Raw genomic sequence first — 21,793 nt, 5'->3', positions numbered from 1 at the left:
TTTAAATCAAACAAAGTTTAATTTTGGACCCTGATTTGGACCAATTTGAAAATGGGACCAAAAATTAAGAATCTAAATACATGGTTAGATTCAGTATATCAACCTTCCTCTTATGGTCATAAACCTTGTGTTTAGATATCATTGATTTCAATTGACTTATACTAAAGTTATTGTGCGAAAACCAAGAATAATGCTTATTTGGGCCCTTTTTTGGCCCCTTATTCCTAAACTGTTGGGAACAAAACTCCCAAAATCTTTTGTAGTCATTAACCTTGTGTCAAACTTTCATACTTTTCTATTGCCTTAAACTAAAGTTATAGTACAAAAACCAAGAAAATGCCAAATTGGGCCCTTTTTGGCCCCTAATTCTTAAACTGTTGGAACCAAAACTTCCAAAATCAATCCCAACCTTGCACTTGTGGTCATTAACCTTGTGTTCAAATTTCATAGATTTCTATTGACTTAAACTTAAGTTAGAGTGCGAAAACTAAAAGTATTCGGACCCAACAGACAATGACACAGACGTGATACCAATATACGACCAAAAAATTTTAAATTTTTGCGGTCATATAAAAACTGTCATTAAAAGGCAATAACTCCAATCAAGAGTTATCAACAAATTCAGGAATGTTGATTCATTTGTAGATCAAGTCTTGTCATTCATTTTTTCTATTAAAGGTTTTTCTCTATCAAGCACTATAGGCCCAATTGTGTTTTAATTTGTGGCATAAGTTGGACAAAAAAATGGAACATTCTTGTCAAATAAGATTGGAGTCAAACACACCTACTACATGATGGGTTCAAACTCACCTCAATGTTGATAGGAAAGTTGTACAGTAGATCTACCACCAAGGCCTTGTGCTAGATAATACTTCACATACACCTATAATGGTTTACTTTTATAAATTGTAACTTAGATCAACAGTTGTATCATTGGTACTCATACCACACCTATATCTATTAGATTATATTTTAAAATAAACATACCAGTGATTTTAAAATGTATTTTACCCTAGATCCACTTATATATATAAATATGTAATTCCCAGTACTTTCTTCGATGTAAAATCTCCCAAGAGGCTAATAATAATGCTTACTGATAGACATCTATGAACAACAATTTTAAAGTCCAAATGTAATATGGATGCCAAATGCACTGATCACCCTACTCAAACATGATATTCTTAAAAGTCGATGCTCAACCTCTAAACCAAATATGCTAAGAGTTTAAGAATTTAATGTTCCGGTATATACTTTTAACTGATAGGAATCAAGCTTGTCGTCTGTTTGTGTAGGTCATATATATGTATTTCTTGTTTTTATATAGATTAGACCGTTGGTTTTCCTGTTTCACGAATGGTTTTACATAAGTAATTTTTGGGGCCCTTTGTACTAAGCTTGCTGTTCAGTGTGAGCCAAGGCTCTCTGTTGAAGGCTGTACCTTGACCTATAATGGTTTACTTTTATAAATTGTTACTTGGATGGAGAGTTATCTCATTGGCACTCATACCACAGCTTCCTATATCTAATTAATCACTTCGCAACTCAAAGCTAGCACACTTCCACTAGAACAGAGGCATTTTTCTAAAAGTATAACTCAATTCATTATTCCGTTAATTTTTATTAAGCAAGCTCATTCAGTGTTCCATAATAATTTCCTCAAATTACAATAACATTTTTAAACAAAAGTTACACATTTAATAAAGGGATAACCATTTTAACCACAGACTCTGTCTTCATGTTTTTCAAACAAGAATCAATGTAAGTGTAAACTATCTTGATTAAATAATACACATATAAGTAACATGCATCCTTTATGGGAAAGTGAAACAGCCTAGTTTGCACGAGTTTTTATTATGTATAAGCCTAAACACAGCTTTATCAAAGGAGTTATTTCCCTTTCATTGATGATTGACCACAGCCCATTCTTCCCGGAAAAAAATTATATTACAATGATAACTTATATGAAGAAAATTTAACTTTGAATTGATAATAAAGAAATCAAATAAGAATTTCAGGTGCGAAAATTTCCCAAAACAGAAATGACAATTTATAACATATTATAACAGTGACAAGGTGCAAGACATAGCATGGTACAAAGTTCATATCAAAGAAACAATTTATAACTTCAACTTCACATAGGTCAAGATTGTATAAGACACTTAATTACATCAAAACACTGTGAATCATCTTAAGTGTGAAAGATCTTCAAAATGGTGAAACACACAATATATAAATACAAATATTTTACTTTTTTTAATATTTATTTATAACTCAATTCACAAATCATAACAAACTTTACAGCTGTCCTTATACAACATTTCAATCAATATCACATTTTGCTTTCAAAAACACCTATCATAGTTATTGGTCTGTTGTTTGGATTGTGGGCAAGTCCACTTCCATTTCAAAATAAGCCAGTTTCTGCTTCACTTAAAACTTTCTGATCTAACATCAAATGAATTTATTGTCAAACCTAAATCATAATTAATTGATTATTTCAAATACAACTTTCAGTTCCTTTTAAATGCCTGTTCTTTTAAATTATAATTTCACATGACTGAATTTTCTTTATAATACTCTAGCTCTGATGAGCTGATCTTCATTTAATATCTGTTTTTCTTTCTTGCCTTTGAATTTTACCATCATAACAGAAAAATCAGATGTTAGAATCTTTTCTAATCCAAGTCTTTAACTGTTCTTACACCATAGGATGAAAAAAACTGATTTACACAAAAATAATAAAACCAATTACAATTACATGCACATTAAAATAATTGAAACCAAGCAAACAAATATGTAACCATATAATGATACAAGGGGGGATACGGAAAAAAAATATACATACTAGTACTAACTATAGATTAATTCAAACATTGGATCTGGTAGCAAAAATGTTCCAGATAGAAAAAAAAATCATGGTAAACAAAATGATTCGTAAAATAAGTAATCATCATCGGTTTCCACAGTTCACTGTTCTGAAGTGTCCGTTGTCTTCGTCAGAGTCGATCCGAGCACCACCTGTTGACAAACATGGCTGGCAGCTTATGTGCCTCGTGTTTGGAGGTTTCTCAGCACATTGTTGTTATGCCAGTGAAGGCGGCTGGGTTTGTTTCAGGTAGGCCCCATACATACAGACACTACTCCACACCGTATCATTTATTTATGTTATTTGTCCATTGTTTTGCTCCAGTGTTACTGCTGTGCTGCAGTTCTCACCTAGTTAAATGGACCCTGGGATAGCTGAGACGCATAGAACATACGATCACCCTGGTATGTAGAATCCTGGGAAAGCATGCCGTCTGCTTGAGACTTGAAGTCATCAGCTAAGTAGCTATCCTGTTAACATAAAAAGAAAATGTTAATTCTTTTAATTTTTAATGTTGAGACTTTCATATTAGATTTCTTTTCTATTCTTTCTTTCCAATTTTTTTTTAGACTTTTATGTGCATTTTCTGCTTTTATGGTTTTTATTGTATCAACTGTAATAATTTGCTTTCTCATTATTTCACAAAAAAATACATACAGATGAGAAAATCAAGTTTTATAGTTAAAAGATTAATTTACTCCAAAAAGTAAAATATTATTTCAATTTTCACTTTTATTGGCCTTTTTTACAACAATAATGTAAATTTCAACAAATACATATTTTGAAGATGTTTGAATACATACCTGTGACAGTTCAGGCTGTGAGAGACCTGAGAGTCCAGGTTGGCTCATCTGGAAGGGCTGACTCATTGACAATTGTCCTTGGGTCAGTGGACCTTGGGAGAATGACTGGCCCATTTCCTGTAATATAAGATTGTGTTACATTTTATTATTCAAAAGACAGAACTTTCACTTTCAGATACATATGAGATGTTTTTGTAATCATGGCTAATTTCCATCTCTGTTCATACTATTAAATATTAGATTCAAACATATGTACTGGATTTAGATATGATTATGTCAAAATCAGTTACAACAACATCAATAAATACTAAAGATTTAAACAAAAATTGAAATATCATTATAAAGGCTCATGCCTTTTTTTTTTTTTTTTTTTTTTACCTTTGATGAAAAACCATCAAGTAAAACCATCAACACATAATAAAGTTGTATCATAATTTTTGTGATTCCCCCCCCCCCCCCACAATATCTTACATTTTCCTTCTCTAACATGTAAAAGAAAAGACATAGGACTATCTCATATAATACTAAATCAGAAGGCAAATATTCCAGGAACATCTAAGATTTAGATGTTATTCATCTTGGCTGTTGCTGGAAGGCCCAGAACTTTGAGATGCAGTGTCAATACCATACAGCAAAACAAAGGTGCCATCACCTTACATTTAAAATGTACATACATGACTAGCCTGACTCAGAGGCTGTTGTACTTGTGTGTTACTGTAACAAGGAGGTTTCTGTCAACTACCTCTATCTATATTTCTGATGTACATACCTGACTAGCCTGACTCTGACTCATGTTCTGACTCAGAGGCTGTTGTACTTGTGTGTTACTATAACAAGGAGGTTTCTGTCAACCACCTCTATCTATATTTATGATATACATACCTGACTAGCCTGACTCTGACTCATGTTCTGACTCAGAGGCTGTTGTACTTGTGTGTTACTGTAACGAGGAGGTTTCTGTCGACCACCTCTACCTATATTTATGATGTACATACCTGACTAGCCTGACTCTGACTCATGTTCTGACTCAGAGGCTGTTGTACTTGTGTGTTACTGTAACGAGGAGGTTTCTGTCGACCACCTCTATCTATATTTATGATGTACATACCTGACTAGCCTGACTCTGACTCATGTTCTGACTCAGAGGCTGTTGTACTTGTGTGTTACTATAACAAGGAGGTTTCTGTCAACCACCTCTATCTATATTTATGATATACATACCTGACTAGCCTGACTCTGACTCATGTTCTGACTCAGAGGCTGTTGTACTTGTGTGTTACTGTAACGAGGAGGTTTCTGTCGACCACCTCTACCTATATTTATGATGTACATACCTGACTAGCCTGACTCTGACTCATGTTCTGACTCAGAGGCTGTTGTACTTGTGTTTTACTGTAACGAGGAGGTTTCTGTCAACCACCTCTATCTATATTTATGATGTACATACCTGACTAGCCTGACTCTGACTCATGTTCTGACTCAGAGGCTGTTGTACTTGTGTTTTACTGTAACGAGGAGGTTTCTGTCAACCACCTCTATCTATATTTATGATGTACATACCTGACTAGCCTGACTCTGACTCATGTTCTGACTCAGAGGCTGTTGTACTTGTGTGTTACTGTAACGAGGAGGTTTCTGTCGACCACCTCTCCCTATATTTATGATGTACATACCTGACTAGCTTGACTCTGACTCATATTCTGACTCAGAGGCTGTTGTACTTGTGTGTTACTGTAACGAGGAGGTTTCTGTCAACCACCTCTATCTATATTTATGATGTACATACCTGACTAGCTTGACTCTGACTCATGTTCTGACTCAGAGGCTGTTGTACTTGTGTGTTACTGTAACGAGGAGGTTTCTGTCGACCACCTCTACCTTTGTTGTTGAAACGACCTGGCACCATCTTGTTACCTAAAAATAACAAGTAAAGAGTTATAAACATTGATGTAGACTTTTTCAAACATACCAAACAGTGTTTCCATTCTTAAGGTCAAATTACAGTATTAAACATAAAAAAAAATCTTCCATGATACATTTCTTTTGTTATATTTGTAAAGAAATAACTTAAAACATCATACTGAATTCTATGTGCAAGGTGCACATTTCATCACCGTATGTTCTATGCTTTTAGTAGTTTTTGCCATAGTTTGTTAACTTATTAGTTTTTAATATCCCTTTGATATCTTTCAGTTCTGTTTTCAAGGGATCAAAAGTTCACCAGATGGGGAACAAACCCAGTGGCAGCAGAACATAATCAATATAACTGTAGAAGATTCAAGGACTGACCCATATGCATTGGTGGCTGTCCATTGAAGTTCTGTGGCATGGCTGGTGGTATAAACATGTTAACTGGTACTGGCAGATTAACTGCTGGTCCAGCATAGGCTCTCTCTGGGCCAATGTAACTCATCTGGTCATGGGTACGTACAACTGGTTCCCTGTAAGCTTGATCTGAAAGATAAATGTAACAATCTTATTACTCACTAGACTAGAAACCTAAATGTTTGAAATATCTCTAAATCAATAATGGTGGTTTATTTTTACCAAAAAATCCAGTGTTTCCACTATTCAACAACAATTATATTGTTCTATGCTCTAATTAATAACATACATCAGGCTTAAATTAAAACATTGTTTGTTTGCCCTTTACCGACCGACCCTATAAATTCGTTCCGCCTGAAAATCTTTTATTTGTATTTACCAGCAAGATTTTATTTTATTTTATTTTTTCGTTTCTACCAAAAATCTTATATTTGTATTTCCCGCTCAAAACTTTTTTACCGGAATCCTCAGGTTTTATCTTCAACATATAAGGTCCAGTCCGTTTGGTATCACCTGAGCGTTTGACATGAACACTTGCATTTGAAGTTTCAAAGCATTTGTTTGAAATCGATGTTGAACGCTTCCTGAAATCATGATATGACATACGTTACTCTGTACCTTTATACTAAAAGAGCAGTGTTCATTTACAAAAAAGTTCGTTTGATACAAAATTATCAACGTGTGTACAAACTAATTTGTAAACAGACGTATTCTATGTAGGGATGAGTGGAGAATATCTGGCAGTAAAATCGCCAAGTTGTCCATACAGATGACTTATAAATGCGATGTAAAATACGTGACAATTGTCAGAGTTTTAAGTTTTGTAGCATTTTTATTGGAAACAAAGGCACACACGAAATTTTTAACACTCTAAGGACTTTTTCTACAAGTAATGTATGTCTGCCCGGACATATCTTACCACTACAAAGATATCTTTTACAGAGTTCCTTAAGGTAAGTGTACAAGGTACGTAGGTCTAGTACAGAATATAAGTGCAAGTTCAAACTCTTCTAAGTTCCAGGAATATAAACGTTGAAGATATGTGGCACAGCTCTATATTTTGATATTTGAAAACAAAATAGTAGTGCATATGAATTAGCTTCACATTCTACGTAATATTTTTTTTTCTTCAAAACTAATAGTCCCAGAAAACTTGACATTATGCAGAGTTTGTATCTATAAAATAAAAGATTATACCTACCTGCCTACCCATGACAAATAATATACAGAGCCAAGTTATTTTTTTGTGGAAATAAATTAAATATTTTACCTACCTACCCTGTTTCAAAACATAGGGTCGGAAAAGGGCAAACAAACAATATTTTAATTCAGGCCTCATGAAAAATACACAATTGATAATATTAACTGTTAAACCTATTTTAGTATGACTATACTTGATACAAAGGAAAGTTCTTCCTAGCATATATACAATACCAACAGGATGTTATCCAATTGTACTTACTTCTATCATACACACTTCCAGGTATCAGTACCTCTCTGGCATCAAACATGATATTACTCATGAATCTTCCTCCCTATAAACAACAAAACAAACATTCTCAACAGGTAATTCTCCAATGCATGTAGAATTCAGATTTTAAAGTTAAAAAAGTTTAAAACAGTAATAAGATATTTCATGGCATTTTTTAAGTCACAGACTTCTTCATTGACTTTATTCTTTTACTTTTGTAACATGTAGTTTTTAATTTTCGTTCTCACTTACACAAGCACAACAATGCACTTAACCCTTTCCTCCATAATGACGCCTTTTGACGCCACCCCCTTTACTCCATAATGATGCCTTTTGACGCCTGTGTAGTACCTCAGTTGAAACACTTCGACTACAAAGTGTCTGCAGTTGACTTAATAAAGTTTGTATCCAATATGAAAAGGAATATCATAGGAATATCTGACTTAAATTTATTTGATGAAATAGTTGTTTTTCACAATGCTTTAATACTTCAAATCATAAGTTCAGCATTTTATCAAAAAAATCCTATGCGAATCAAGTATGCAAAAAAAAAATTTCAATGGAGGAAAGGGTTAAATACAGAAATTGAAGTTTTATGTGCTCTGAACTCTATTATTGTACTACTACTAACCGGGTTTGAGGTATTGACCAATTTCCTTGGTTTGCTGAACTGTATCATGCTCTCCTTTAAGTTGTTCAATGGTCCCTCTACCAAACATTTCTGCTCTTTAAAGTAGGTCAGTAAGTGGTTCCATAGAGGTTGCTGTTAAAATAACAGAGTTAATCCAATCATTATTAGAATTTTAATAACTGGATATAAAGATATCAGAAACATTTAATTCAATGGTACTGAATTTTCTTTGAGCAACCCTTAATTCAACTTGCTTGTTAATGTCAGTATATTATGTAGAATGGTACATTTTGTGGTTAAAAAATTGCCGCTATTCAGTGTCACCTCCTTTTTGTTTGGGGTATTGGATCATCTCGTGTACATACTTCCCATTATTTAAGACTAATTCATCAAAATCACATTCAGTGTATTGTTTAAAAATACATTTTTAATAATTATTATCTCAATGCAATAACCTACCTTGGAAAGAACCTTTGGGTTTCCTACTATGATAATTCCAAATCTGTAAAAAAAAAAAAAGAATAAAAAAATATATATTTCATTACATTCATTTGCTTTTGTAGCATAGATGAAGATAATCTATAAACTTTAAGAAAAATTTTGAATATCATCCACTTACTAATTCATGGGATTTGTTCCTCAACTACTTGACTATCTGGAAACATGTTGTTATCTGTTGTATGTCTTATTTTTTTCAAGAAATGGTCAATTGGTCATTTGGTGGGATAAATGGTACTGACAATTTTTTTGGTAATTTATCAAATAAGTATGTTTTAGTATTACACATCAAATTTTATCTTTAGATCAAGAATATAGAAAATCCAATTGCACAATACTCCTTATTCTTAATTATTTTTTAGTCCTAATAAAGAACCATTTTTAACACCCAAATTAACTCAGAAATTTTATTAACTTACCTTGCCCTAGTAAGAGCCACATTAAGACGTCTTGGGTCATTAAGAAAACCTATTCCTTGATGTTCATTAGATCTAACACAGGAGAGGATAATGTAATCTTTTTCTCTACCTTGGAATGCATCTACACTAGCAACCTCTATTTCCTGTAAAAAGAAAAGTAAATTTGATATCCACAAAATAATATGTTTCTTATAAATGGTAATATAAAACAAGAATGTGTCCCCAGTTTACGGATGCCCCATCTGCACTATCATTTTCTATGTTCAGTGGACTGTGAAAATGGAAAAGGGGGAGGGGATCCCTAATTTGACATTGAAATTAGAAATATTATATCATAGGGAACATGTGTAAGTTTCAAATTGATTGGACTTCAACTTCATCAAAAACTACCTCGACCAAAAACTTTAACCTGAAGCGGGACGGACAGACAGACGAACGAGCATGGTTTTGTTGTGGGTGAGGAGATTTCCCTTTTAATAGAATCTTATTTTCCCTACCTGATACAGTTTCTTGTTAAGAGATCCACTGTACTGCATGTACTGGACAATATAAGCTCTCTGTCCTTCATAGGGTGTTATAATACCAATCTGTTCAGGCTTGATGTTTGACCGAAGGAATCTAGTAGCTATCTTCTCTACATTTGCCGTTTCAGTCCTGAAAGAATTGCCACAATTTTGTCAAATATATCTAGTGAAAAACATATCATTGGAAGATAATTTTATTTAAAAAAAAAAACCCAACAGGATTTAGATTTTAGTTAAGTGAAAATTTATGTAACATACAAGTTGTAAGTGTGTGCAGTCTCCAAAATTGCTTCTATAGATAGTTCTCAATTTTCAAAATGCCTTCTGGGGTACCATATATAGATATAGGAAGATGTGGTGTGAGTGCCAATGAGACAACTCTCCATCCAAATAACAATTTAAAAAGGTAAACCATTATAGATAAATGTACGACCTTTAAAACGGAGCCTTGGCTCACATGTACCATGTATGTTTTGTTGGAGATCCCTAGCAAGGATGCACCGATTGCTTTTTATAATTTTTATTTCCTAGTTTTTACTGGGATTTTAGTTTCATGTACATATATTTTCACATTATTATAATATTTCTATACAAATTGAAAACCATGAATACCTGTTTAGGTAAGAAGTTCCAGAGCTGGATATTTCCTCCTGTCCAGAAGTTGTATAAAAGAACATGGGTTTGTCTGGCTGGGGATATGGAATATCCAAATTCTTCCTGGTACGATCAGCTGAAAAAGAATAAATATAAGTATATTTTAATTATGTACAGATGTATGGACACCAAAAAAAGCTCAGATCATCTGAGTTAGGGTTGAATATCAATTTTCTTACACTTTGAAAAACAAAATTCAGATAAAGTCTTGAAAAATCACTTCTTCATTAACCAGTATCATAAATTTGCCAAAGGCTCTTCAACTTTGTTCTAATTTGGCTAAATTCACTTTGTTTAATGTCACAGATGAGTCTATTGTAGACAAAACATGCAACTACCAAAATTTTAATCCTGGTAACTATGATTAATTTAATAGGTAGTTTACCTGGAGAGACACCATTCTGTAGAGATCCCTCATAAAAGATGTTAGAAGGGAAAGAACTCAGTGCTGGGTGCATTCTGTATTGGACTTGTAGACGGATAGGTCTAATACCCAGAACAACAAGACGTTCAAACAGTGACTGGGACAGACCAGCTCTGGCTGCCTTCTTACACATAACAACAGGTCCTAACTGACAATGGTCTCCAACAAGAATTAACTAAAAGTAGAAAAATAAATATTTTACACATCCATGTAACAAGACATAAACTGTGACTGGTACTGTAAATTCAGAAGTTATTGCGATTTTGTCATTTTGACTAAAATGCCATTTAAATTTTTGCTATGTTGAGAAAAATCCTGTATCAAATAAATAATTTCAAAATGTGTGTTGAAATTAATGTGATTATAACCCTGTTACATTTTTCACAATAATAAAAACATCGCAATAATTTCTGAATTTTATAGTATATATATTATGTGACATAGTTATTTTACTGAATGTCTTTTTGAATGACTTCAGAGGATGTTGAATCTAGATTTGCCTTTTCAACAGGTAAACCATTTAATCAATCAGATCACTTTTCTTCTATTCTAATAGTTATTATTGTCAATGTCTAACATATAGATGCTTAGAGAACAATTTTTAATTCCATTATGGTATATTTTGTTGTAGTTAAAAATACATCCATTTTAACCAGATCTAGTTTCTATAGTGTCAAAGGAAATAAAGAATTCAAGTTTGACACAAGTTTTGATTGGGAAAACCTACCTGTCTACATCCAAGGACAACTGGGATCATACACTCTGGTTCTGTAGCCTGTGTACTCTCGTCAATCAACACAGACCTAAACTGCATCTTAGACAGACGTGGATCTCCACAACCAACACATGTGGCACAGATCACATCAGCATGCTGTAACAAATAAAGTACATTTCAGTTTATATTTGATATCCTTGATAACCGTATTCTCTCTAATTTGTTATTTCTAAACATATATCGAACTATTATCTAAAACATTTTATAATAAGTTTAAGCGTTTTAGCAATATATTTCACTTACAATATCCTTTTTTTCTGTCCATTCACATAGAAATATCTGACAATTCAATATTAATTTGTAGGCATCCATAAAAAAAAAAAAATTTCCTTTCAACTTGAGATGAAATAGTAAAATATACAAGTCAAATAAATTTCTATTTAAGATTCAGGATATTTTATTTAAAAGATCCAGAGAATATTGAAGGATTTCATATTTACCTGTAGAAGTTCCCTTTCACACTGTTTCTTGAGAGCTCTGTATCTCTTCTCATCAGCAGAGGACAATTCCCCTGTCTCATCCTTCAGCTGCTGTAGCTTGGCCAACTCTGGTACACTATCCATGTTTCTAATCTGGTTGTGTAGAGCCAGGAAGGAAACAGGGGAATCAATGGCTTCCCTACTCTTGGCACATAACCTTACAACCTGAAATTGAAAGTTTGTGTTAATTTGAAAATATGACATAATTATTGCAATGATTGTTCTATTCACTTTTGCATCAATAAAAAAAAAGAAAAATTATGATTTTTTTTTTTTAACAACAGCTGTTTATATCATAAATCATATATATATATATTTTTTATAAATCAAACGTTATAATCTTTTGATTTCTCATTTACATCATATTTCTGTTTCATTTATTATTCTTTAATACAATAATTTATTTTTCAGAGAAAAGATCCTTTATAACAAAAATGAACTCATAACATATTTCAATTCAAAACCATTGTTCTGAACATACATGAAATATTTCCCACTGGACATTAAGCAAATAACAATCAATCTATTTAAGAACATGCATTCCTAATGTTTTTAACAACTTATCAGTCAAGTTACGAACTACACAGAAAGCCCTATTGAAAAGGTGGCAATAATTGACTCCATTCCTTACTTTCAGTCCAGTTTTATGAATCTTTTCAGTAAGTTGATCTACAGCAATGTTAGATGGGGCACACACTAAGACCTGTCCTTGGTTCTGTTTGGCCAGATGATACACTATGGTGGCTGAAGTGACAGTCTTTCCTGTTCCTGGTGGTCCCTGTAATAAAACATTTTAGTGCTCAAATTAAAAAAAAAAAACAACATTTTCTCTTCCATTGTACCACAACGGAATACATGCAACTGTCCACTATAAATTTAGAATAACATCCAGTTGACATTAAAATAAATATTATATAAAATCATATGCTCTCAAAACTAAATATTTCTATAACAAATACTCTGACATTCAATACGTGTCGAGTTTCATATTTGTAGTTGCTAATTTTATCCAATTTTGCATTGCCCAATATTACAAATGATTGACCAATCAATGATTATGGCTTATTTTCATTCTCTTTTTTAAGCAACAGAACAGTGGAATAAACCTGACATTTTAAAGTATGTTGGCATATCAATGGGATATTGTGCACTCATAGTTTTTGAACATATACATGTGTAAATTTATTTAACACTAGTTTATTCACAACTTGAAGTATGTATATCAGGAATAATTTAAAGACAAACATTCCATTCCAAAAAAAACTTTCCTAAAACCTACAAATGATTTATAGAAGAGCTCACAAAATCCTAAGTCTCAGAAATATACCTGAATCAAGCTGAGTGGCCTCTGAAGAACAGTCTTAACAGCATATACTTGTGAGTGATTCAACTCTGCTAAACTTGGTGCACTAAACCTCTTAGGTAACTGACACTTAATGACAACATCCTCTACCTCATGTCCAAGGAGCTTGTGATAGATATATCCCCATACTGAGGTCTCATCTACAGCAAAGGTCTTCAAACCAGCCTGCATCCTACAAAAAGAAAATAGATTTTTTAGTGGCAGATATTGTAATTATAATAACCAATCATTATTTACATCAAATGTACACCAAGACTAAGAACTAGTATAAATCATAAGTCCAAACAAAGTGCAATGATATTTCCTTTAATAATAAATTCACATTTAACTTTTAAACTCAAGGTCTAAACGCTTCAACAAACCAGCTTACATTGGTGCTTGAATCCATGACAGAATTGGTCATTATCAATGGCATATTGGTAACATCTTTAATTCTGTAGTAATCTGTGGTCTAATATCATAAAAATATTTGCCTGCTTAGATAAAAATAAGCACTTTTCACTACATTGAAACCTATACACAAATATTATAACATAATCACTGATACATCAAGGTATGAACAAGCTGGCTCTCTATGGACACATCAACACTCCTACTTTCTAGAGGTGTTTGTGTTGCCCTTATCATTACAAATGATATAACCATACCTGTAGCCAGGGTGCTTCGGACGACCCCCCCCCCCACCTTGGAAAACAAATAAGCACTGTTAAAGTCAATGTTCTGTTCGAATTGTGACTGTTAAAGTCGAGTCTGTAAGTCCAACAAACCCCCCCTTGGAAATTCCTGGCTACGGGCCTGATAACTGATAACTTACCTATCAAATGATGTAGATTTCCAGACAAAGTCAACAACAAAGTTATGTGTACATTCTGTAGGTACCCCAGCATTACTCTTCAACTCTATAGCTACTTCATCACTGTGGTCTGGTAAAGGGTTAAGGAGGATTTCGAAATCTAGGTGCTTATAATACACCCATTGTTTTATATTCTTTACAATTTATGTCCCATCTTGTCTCAAATATTTATGTAAATTTTTTTTTTTTATTTTTCTAGTAAGCAAATTTAATACATTTGTAATAAAAAAAAAAGTTACAATCTTTTGTTTCAATTCTAAAATTTATTTTTTGTGGTTTATCTGTAGCCTTTACAAGACAATCCAAGCAATATTTTATCAAGTATTATTTAGGTATTTTGGTTTCATTGAATTGTTTGGTTGATGTCACATAAATAAATATCCAACATCTTCTTTCATTCATAAATAAATATCCAACATCTTCTTTCATTCATAAATAAAACTAATCAGAGACTTATATATATATATTTGCATGTTGTCAAATTTGCTTCAAAGATAAGCAAGATTCAGAAATTCTTAAAACAAACTCCATTAACAAGATTTTGAAAAATCAACACAAGCACTGGTTTCCTTATTTAGACATGTAAACAATGCAACATTCATGTTTGACAGAATATAGAAAGGATACTGTCTGGTATCTTGATGACATGTCCTACACCAGACCATGGCTTGTGTAATTCTCCCTGGTATCTTAGTCTCAACTCATCTCCATGCATCAATTTCATTTCTGAAATGTATTATAATTATTATTGCATATAAACATCATTTTTGTATTAAATAATATATCACTTTCAACATGTTCAAGTTCATCCGTCACCGGAAAAAACTTGTCAATCATGCACACTTTTATGACGTCATTCACCAGATAGAGGGAATCGCCTGTATCCCTGAACTATTAACGTTCATCAAATGTCTGAGTGATCGTCATTGTGCAGGATAAACTAGAAATAATGTTTGTTTTGTAAGCACCTAATCACAATTCCCTAATGATAGCAGTGCTAATTGTCTAATATGAGAATTTAAATTGCTATATAATTTGTGCATTATATAGTTTACCAAACACTAGCTCAACATTGGAACAGAAGTGACGATGCCCCTAAACGCACGTATGATGTTCACTAAAACCAGAGTTTTTATCGGAAATGCATCAAACTTGAAATTTGTCTATTGATACATATTAAGAGTTAATTTTCATTTTTCATCATCACTTTGAAACTTAACAGCCAAATTAGGTATTCTAGTTTTACATTTATCACTTAATGAAAATTAATTTAAAGTTTGACATTTGAAATAAATATGTCAATTACATGTTGTTCAAGGCAATCTTTTATTATTAAACATTTGTGTAGATTTTTCAATGATTAGGCCAGCATAAATTATAAATTAGAATAAATCTTGGAAAATTATAGACTGCAACATTAACTCATTTTTCACAAAATATTTTATGAGTAAAAACAAAAGTAAGTTATTAACATTTTAGTATAATTTCCTATTGAAAGTTGGGTTTTTTTGTAAAAAAAAAAAGACCATAAATATTACCATCATTAGCTTTGGGGAGGTGGAAGAAAGCAATTCTCTTCTTATTAAGACCAACATCCCATCTGACGACAATGTTGTCCTGGGTTTGGGACTCCTTTAACTTCTTATCATAGTCAGCTTCTAACTTGACCAGGGGACCAAATATATTCTGGTACTGGTATGCATCATCATACCTAAAAAATAAAACAATGATAATCAATACACAAATCTTCAATTACAGTAACTTTCTAAACACTTCTCATTTCTAAAGAATTTAATGTGGGATGTAATAATCATTGTGTATAAGTTTAATAATGTTTGGATGAGACAAACTAAGTAGGAAAATCAGAACCAAAAATTTGTCTCTCTTTTCATTTGTAAAGGACCATAACTCTATAAGAGTAAAAGTTTCATGACATTTGGTTGATGCAAACTTAAGTTAAAGAAATGAAACCAATATCCAGACACACAGACAGAAATTTAATATTTTAACATTTAATGCCCCCTCTGCTGCAGTAGAGACTTCAATATTTAATGTAATTAATGTAACAATATCAAATAAATAACAAGCTTCTAAATCTTTTTCCCAGTGTCATTTACTGTCAGGTTTCTATCTCACTGAAAACTATCAAATATCTCTTATTCATATGGTAAATGCTGTTGTGTAAATTTCCAATGTCTTTTTCATTACCTGAGTAGAACTTGCTGTGGCTCCTCATCCACTCCTGGCTTTTCCAGATCCTCTAGAGTAGCGTCAGGGTTATCTTTCCATAGTTCTTCTAACTTGTTGATCTGCTGGGCTGTAATCTGACGACTTCTCATCTGTTCCTGGTCTGATGGTACCTTAACCAACCATGACAAGAACTGTCGGTCCTGTATCAATGGCTGCCACTGGTTAGGATCCCTGTAAAAGAAATATAACATAAGAATTTTTATAGCATCATAAAAGTCACCTGAAGACAATTCTGCCAATTTGCCTTTTAACAGTTCTTATGTAACATGGTATATTATTTTTTTTGGGCAGAAATCAGGTCTAAAAATATTTTTTTTCAAATACCAAAACCAAAGAGCAGATCTTCTAGTCATTACATAAAAAACGAAGGTTCACGTCAAGAACTCTGTTTTAATAAATTAAAATACTACACATGCATGACATGCTACAAGAGTAAACTTAAAATTGCAAAGAAATGTTGCATTCTTGTGGACAATTGAACTTTTTTTTCACAATGCAGACTTACTGCACTTTTATCTTGATTTCCATTGATCACTACCTTATGATGAGCAGCATATTAGTTTTCTACCAAACTACTGTTAACTTGTACAAAAATTTAATTCTGGCAAAATAACAGTGATTCTTACCAGTTCATATCCTTGAGATTGGACAGAGTAGCACAAGGTTGTCTACACAACAAGACCACAACAGAATCAGCCTTGGCAGGTATAAAACCCAACAAGAAGACATTCCTACATCCACAGTTGTAACATTCCAGTATTGTCTCTCCCAGGGGTCCATCCTTATGCAGTGTCACTTCCTTTGCTTTGGCTCTCACTAAATGGTTGATAATGTGGCTGTAATTATATATACATGTAGTATCATTAATCACATTATTATTGGCTACTTTATAATAATGCAGATGCAACTAATTGAAAACTTCCAAGACTTTATTTGGTTTACCCATCTTATTCTTAAACTAACAGTTTGGAAAAATTCCAGGACAACACATGAATTGATTTTCGATTCCACTGTAGAAACAAATCTGAACAAATTAAAGAATGAAACAGAAATTCCTGACCAATCAAATAGAGGATCAGTAGAAGTGTATATATCCATGCCTCAGAAAACAAGAGTTTAAAACATTTTTCAAGCATTTCTAAGTTAATGTCAAACTGTATATTAATCATGTCAATATTCCAAGACTTTTTATTTTCATACATGTAAATGACAAGAATACAAACCTTCCAGAAGTGTTACCACGGCCATTACAGAACCATTTCTTTGTACTGTTACAAAATACTACACAGCTTGGATCATGAATTCCACAGTATCTGTAATGGAAAATCTTGTATAAATATAATGTATACAATCAATAGAGCAGAAGTTGTAACTTATACTTCCATTTAAAATCAGGTTGGTCACATGTTGGTAAAAAGTCAATAATACATGTACAAAATGTAGCAGGTGCTCAGCAAATGAACTTTTAGTGTGAAGTCTTTGGTATCTGGATTGAGGAAATTTTTACATAAAACATTTGTACCTTCGAATTCTTTCATGTTTTGTATACTGTTTGTTGTCTCCCCACCCAAATGGTATTGTTGTTATTTTATTTTCAACTTATGAGTTTTAATTTCCTTTTAGTTTTTTCGCCCTTCTGTTACGAATATTTTAATATGAAGATTGTTTAGAAAGGAATTGTCATGGAAGATTATCATCATATCTTTTAAAGAATTAAACTGCACTAAACATCTTTACTTAAGCTCCCGCCCATTCCCAACATTACATTTGTACATCATGATTACAGAGTTTGCAAAAAGTGGTGGTCCTCAGGATTTTACCACAAAAATTTGGCATAGGACTGACACAATTTTAGTATTTTTCAATATAAAAAATAGTGAGGACCTCCAAATTTTCTTCAAGGACCACCAGGGAAAAAAAGATTTCAAGAACTCTGTGATTATTCTTTAAAAGCCATATGCTTCAAATGTTTATAGCTTTAAATAATGTATAAAGAACTTACGAGCATGCATGTTTGGGGAGATCTTTCATACAAAACTGTTCTTCTTCATCTTCCTCAAAGTTTAGCTCCCCAACTCCCTGTGCAACATTATTAACTTTCACTTCGATGGTACCTTTAGCATCCACATCATTAGGGATACTGCCATCTATACCATTCACCTAATAAATATTATAAACAAAGTTACAAACACATCTCAAAAAGATAAAACTTCAATTCTCATTTATAAGAAAAACATAGGTCTCAATCTATCCAATTACCATGATTACAATATTCTTAGCATTGAAGAAAGGTACATTGTACAAAATATTAAAAAATCTTTGTGGCCTAAATCATATGTTTAGCAGCTGCAAGGGTCCTATATTTGAAGTTCATGTACATGATGTAGTTCTAAACCTTTCAAAAACAAGAATATATCCATATCACACTGATGCTCTACTATCAATTTCTTTGTACAGTGGACCAGGAAATTGGGTTCAAATGTCTTTGTTTGGCATCGAAATTAGAATATCATATCCTACAAAATGTAGCCTAGGGAACATGTGTACTACTAAGTTTCAACTGATTGAAAACATGGTTCTATTCAATATTTTTTTTAATTTTCTTTAATTCATTGCCATGTGTTAGATAAATCCTGATCAATATGAAAGAATTAATTAGGATGACATGACTTAGCTGACAGCATTTCGCACAACTTTTTGGAATTTTGGATCCTCAATGCTCTTCATCTTCGTACTTGTTTGGCTTGATAGATATTTTGATATGAGTGTCACTGATGAGTCTTGTGTAGATGAAACAAGCGTCTGGCTTATTCAATTATAATCCTGGTACCTTTGATAATATTTTTAGCTAATTGGATATAAACATGATAAACGTAGAGAAGATCGAAACCTGTTTAATTTTCTTCAACCCATGTACTTTTTGAGCATCAGAAAATTCAAACGGGGACCGGTTTCAACTACTTGAGGTGTCACTCTTTTGTATTTTAAGAACAAAAGGAAATTTCGACTTATAAATATAACAAAAATAAATTTACACAACATGCACAATGTAAAAGATAACAGGATAGGGACTTAAAAACTTCTGAAGGTTTTGACAAAAATCATGTCAAAAGGGTTTTCCTTTGAATGAATTGTGTGGTTGATCTCTGCAATGGCCACTTGCAATGGGTTTTCCATTGTTTATATTGCATGATCAGGCATATACACAGGTCATTTGGAGCTCTGCTAGTACTAGTAGTAGGTGTTAGTTGAGACAGCTCAAATTGGAAGGATGTTTTTTGTTTTGAAAGCACTGGATAAAATGAATGTTATTTGACGGAATGCAGACACTATAAATATTTTATTTATTGTATACACTTTATTGTATGATTACTATGAATGAAACTCGTTGAAACTGAAAGTTAATCAAGTTTGCACACGTGTTGCTTACTATCGTTCCATGACGAGTTAAACTGATAAGAAAACTGACATGCTTATTTACCTGGCTTTGATTGGAGTCAAGCTGTGATGCTTGAGTTTGAGATTGTGTCTGAGACGGGAGCGTAAAATCAGTGAAATCAAAATCAGTTCCTTGCGTGTCGGCCCCAAGGAGATCCTCCTCTGTTTCGAGGAATGTCAACGTTTGGGAATTCGGGGCGTAAGCGTCAACACTCATATTGGCATCGCTTGATTACAAACGGTTCTTTTTTGTATCTGTTTAACGTGTTGTCTCTTAATTCATGTCAATAACGGGAAATAATTGGTCGGAATGCGTTTCCTTCTAACTCATGCCATTTGTGTCCAAGGCCGTTGACGTCACTACCACAACAAATTTTGATGACGTTCCGGTATGAATAAAAGACAGAAATAAATTGTAGAATACATACAATTTAACTCTCTTTCATCTTGTAACCGTATTAAAACATTTGACTTTTCTACTCTTTACACAAGTATTCCACATTCCAAACTAAAAGACAAATTGATAGAGTTGGTATTACATTGCTTCATAAAAAAGAGTGGCCAACGTAGATACAAGTATCTTGTCTTAGGGAGGGATAAATCCTACTTTGTAAAGAATCACTCTGACGGATTCAAACAAAAAATTCTCTGAAACTGATATTATCAAGATGCTTGATTTCTTGATTGACAACATATTTGTTACGTTCGGAGGACGTGTTTTTCAACAAACTGTCGGCATTCCAATGGGAACAAACTGTGCCCCTCTACTTGCCGACTTGTTTCTTTATTATTATGAGGCTGACTTCATGCAGGAACTTCTTAGGAAGAAAGATAAAAAGTTTGCAATATCCTTTAACTGTACTTTCCGCTATATAGATGATGTTCTTTCACTAAACAATTCAACATTTGGTGACTATGTGGAACGCATCTATTCCATCGAACTGGAGATAAAGGATACTACAGATACAGTTAAGTCGGCCTCATATCTTGATTTACATCTAGAAATTGACAATGAGGGTCGGTTGAAAACAAAACTTTACGACAAAAGAGATGATTTCAGCTTTCAGTCCAATTGTGAACTTTCCATTTCTAAGTAACAACATTCCAGCAGCACCTGCATACGGGGTATATATCTCCCAATTGATACGATATTCCCGTGCTTGCATTTCCTATCATGATTTTCGTGATAGAGGGTTACTGCTCACAAGGAAGCTATTAAACCAAGAGTTCCAAATGGTGAAGTTGAAATCATCCCTTCGTAAATTTTACGGACGCCATCACGAATAAATTTTACGGACGCCATCACGAGTTGGTTGACCGTTATGGAATAACCGTTTCACAAATGATCTCGGATATGTTCCTTACGTCGTAACTACAATCCCCTTCCCTTTCATGAATGTGACCTACCGAATTAGACTATTTACCGGATTTGTAATCACATAAGCAATACGACGGGTGCCACATGTGGAGCATGATCTGCTTACCCTTCCGGAGCATCTGAGATCACCCCTAGTTTTTGGTGGGGTTCGTATTGTTTATTCTTTAGTTTTCTATGTTGTGTCATGTGTACTTTTGTTTTGCTGTCTGTCTTTTTCATTTTTGGCGTTGTCAGTTAGTTTTAGATTTATGAATTTGACTGTTCCTTTGGTATCTTCTGTCCCTCTCTTTTGTAGAAACGCAGGACTGAGCCTGTAAAGTGTCTCTAAATAATTCGAAATATAAAAAAAACTTGAATACATCTACCGATATGCATTCAAAACATATGGCTTCAGTGTTAGTCGTTTAATAAACATTATAATCCTCAATGCTGTACTCAGATAAAAATTATAGATTTTTTTTTAACATGACCGATGATAGATGCATGTACTTAATATGGTCTTTCGTGATGTTATATATGAATACTATGATTTAATAATTTTTTTTTTACAGCAGAATGCATTGAGTTTGTAGGTTAATGTAGAATACCGGTATTTGGTTAGCTTGCTTGTTAGCAGAAATGTAGTCTTACCACTGACTT

The 21,793-nt window shown here is 33.1% G+C and overlaps 1 protein-coding gene across 1 annotated transcript; it reads right to left on the bottom strand.

The window, feature by feature from the left end:
• Positions 1-1,601: 1,601 nt before the first annotated feature.
• On the bottom strand, positions 1,602-20,150 carry LOC134714578 (regulator of nonsense transcripts 1-like). The gene is made up of 23 exons (XM_063575935.1): positions 19,820-20,150; positions 18,341-18,498; positions 17,562-17,651; positions 16,965-17,174; positions 16,297-16,509; positions 15,627-15,799; positions 14,716-14,814; positions 14,050-14,158; positions 13,200-13,407; positions 12,504-12,650; positions 11,834-12,037; positions 11,346-11,489; positions 10,580-10,793; positions 10,153-10,270; positions 9,514-9,670; positions 9,017-9,159; positions 8,559-8,601; positions 8,100-8,231; positions 7,460-7,532; positions 5,962-6,126; positions 5,459-5,586; positions 3,673-3,789; positions 1,602-3,339 (listed from the first exon to the last, which is right to left on the bottom strand). Exons 1-23 carry the CDS (start codon positions 19,991-19,993, stop codon positions 3,220-3,222), a joined length of 3,339 nt encoding a protein of 1,112 aa, XP_063432005.1. The 5' UTR covers positions 19,994-20,150; the 3' UTR covers positions 1,602-3,219.
• Positions 20,151-21,793: the final 1,643 nt, after the last annotated feature.

Source organism: Mytilus trossulus, chromosome 4 (assembly GCF_036588685.1).
Source record: "Mytilus trossulus isolate FHL-02 chromosome 4, PNRI_Mtr1.1.1.hap1, whole genome shotgun sequence".
NCBI lineage: Eukaryota > Metazoa > Mollusca > Bivalvia > Mytilida > Mytilidae > Mytilus > Mytilus trossulus.
The sequence above is the reverse complement of the archived record's forward strand: the minus strand, read 5'-3'. Positions and strand labels throughout refer to the sequence as shown.

Coding starts and splice junctions, on each gene's coding strand:
- LOC134714578 (XM_063575935.1), bottom strand. CDS start 19,993: ATGAGTGTTGACGCTTACGCCCCGAATTCCCAAACGTTGACATTCCTC. Junction 10,271..10,579: donor ACAGAATGGTGTCTCTCCAG/GTAAACTACCTA, acceptor ATTCTTTTTCAG/CTGATCGTACCAGGAAGAAT. Junction 7,533..8,099: donor TGGTCAATACCTCAAACCCG/GTTAGTAGTAGT, acceptor TGTTGTTTATAG/GGAGGAAGATTCATGAGTAA.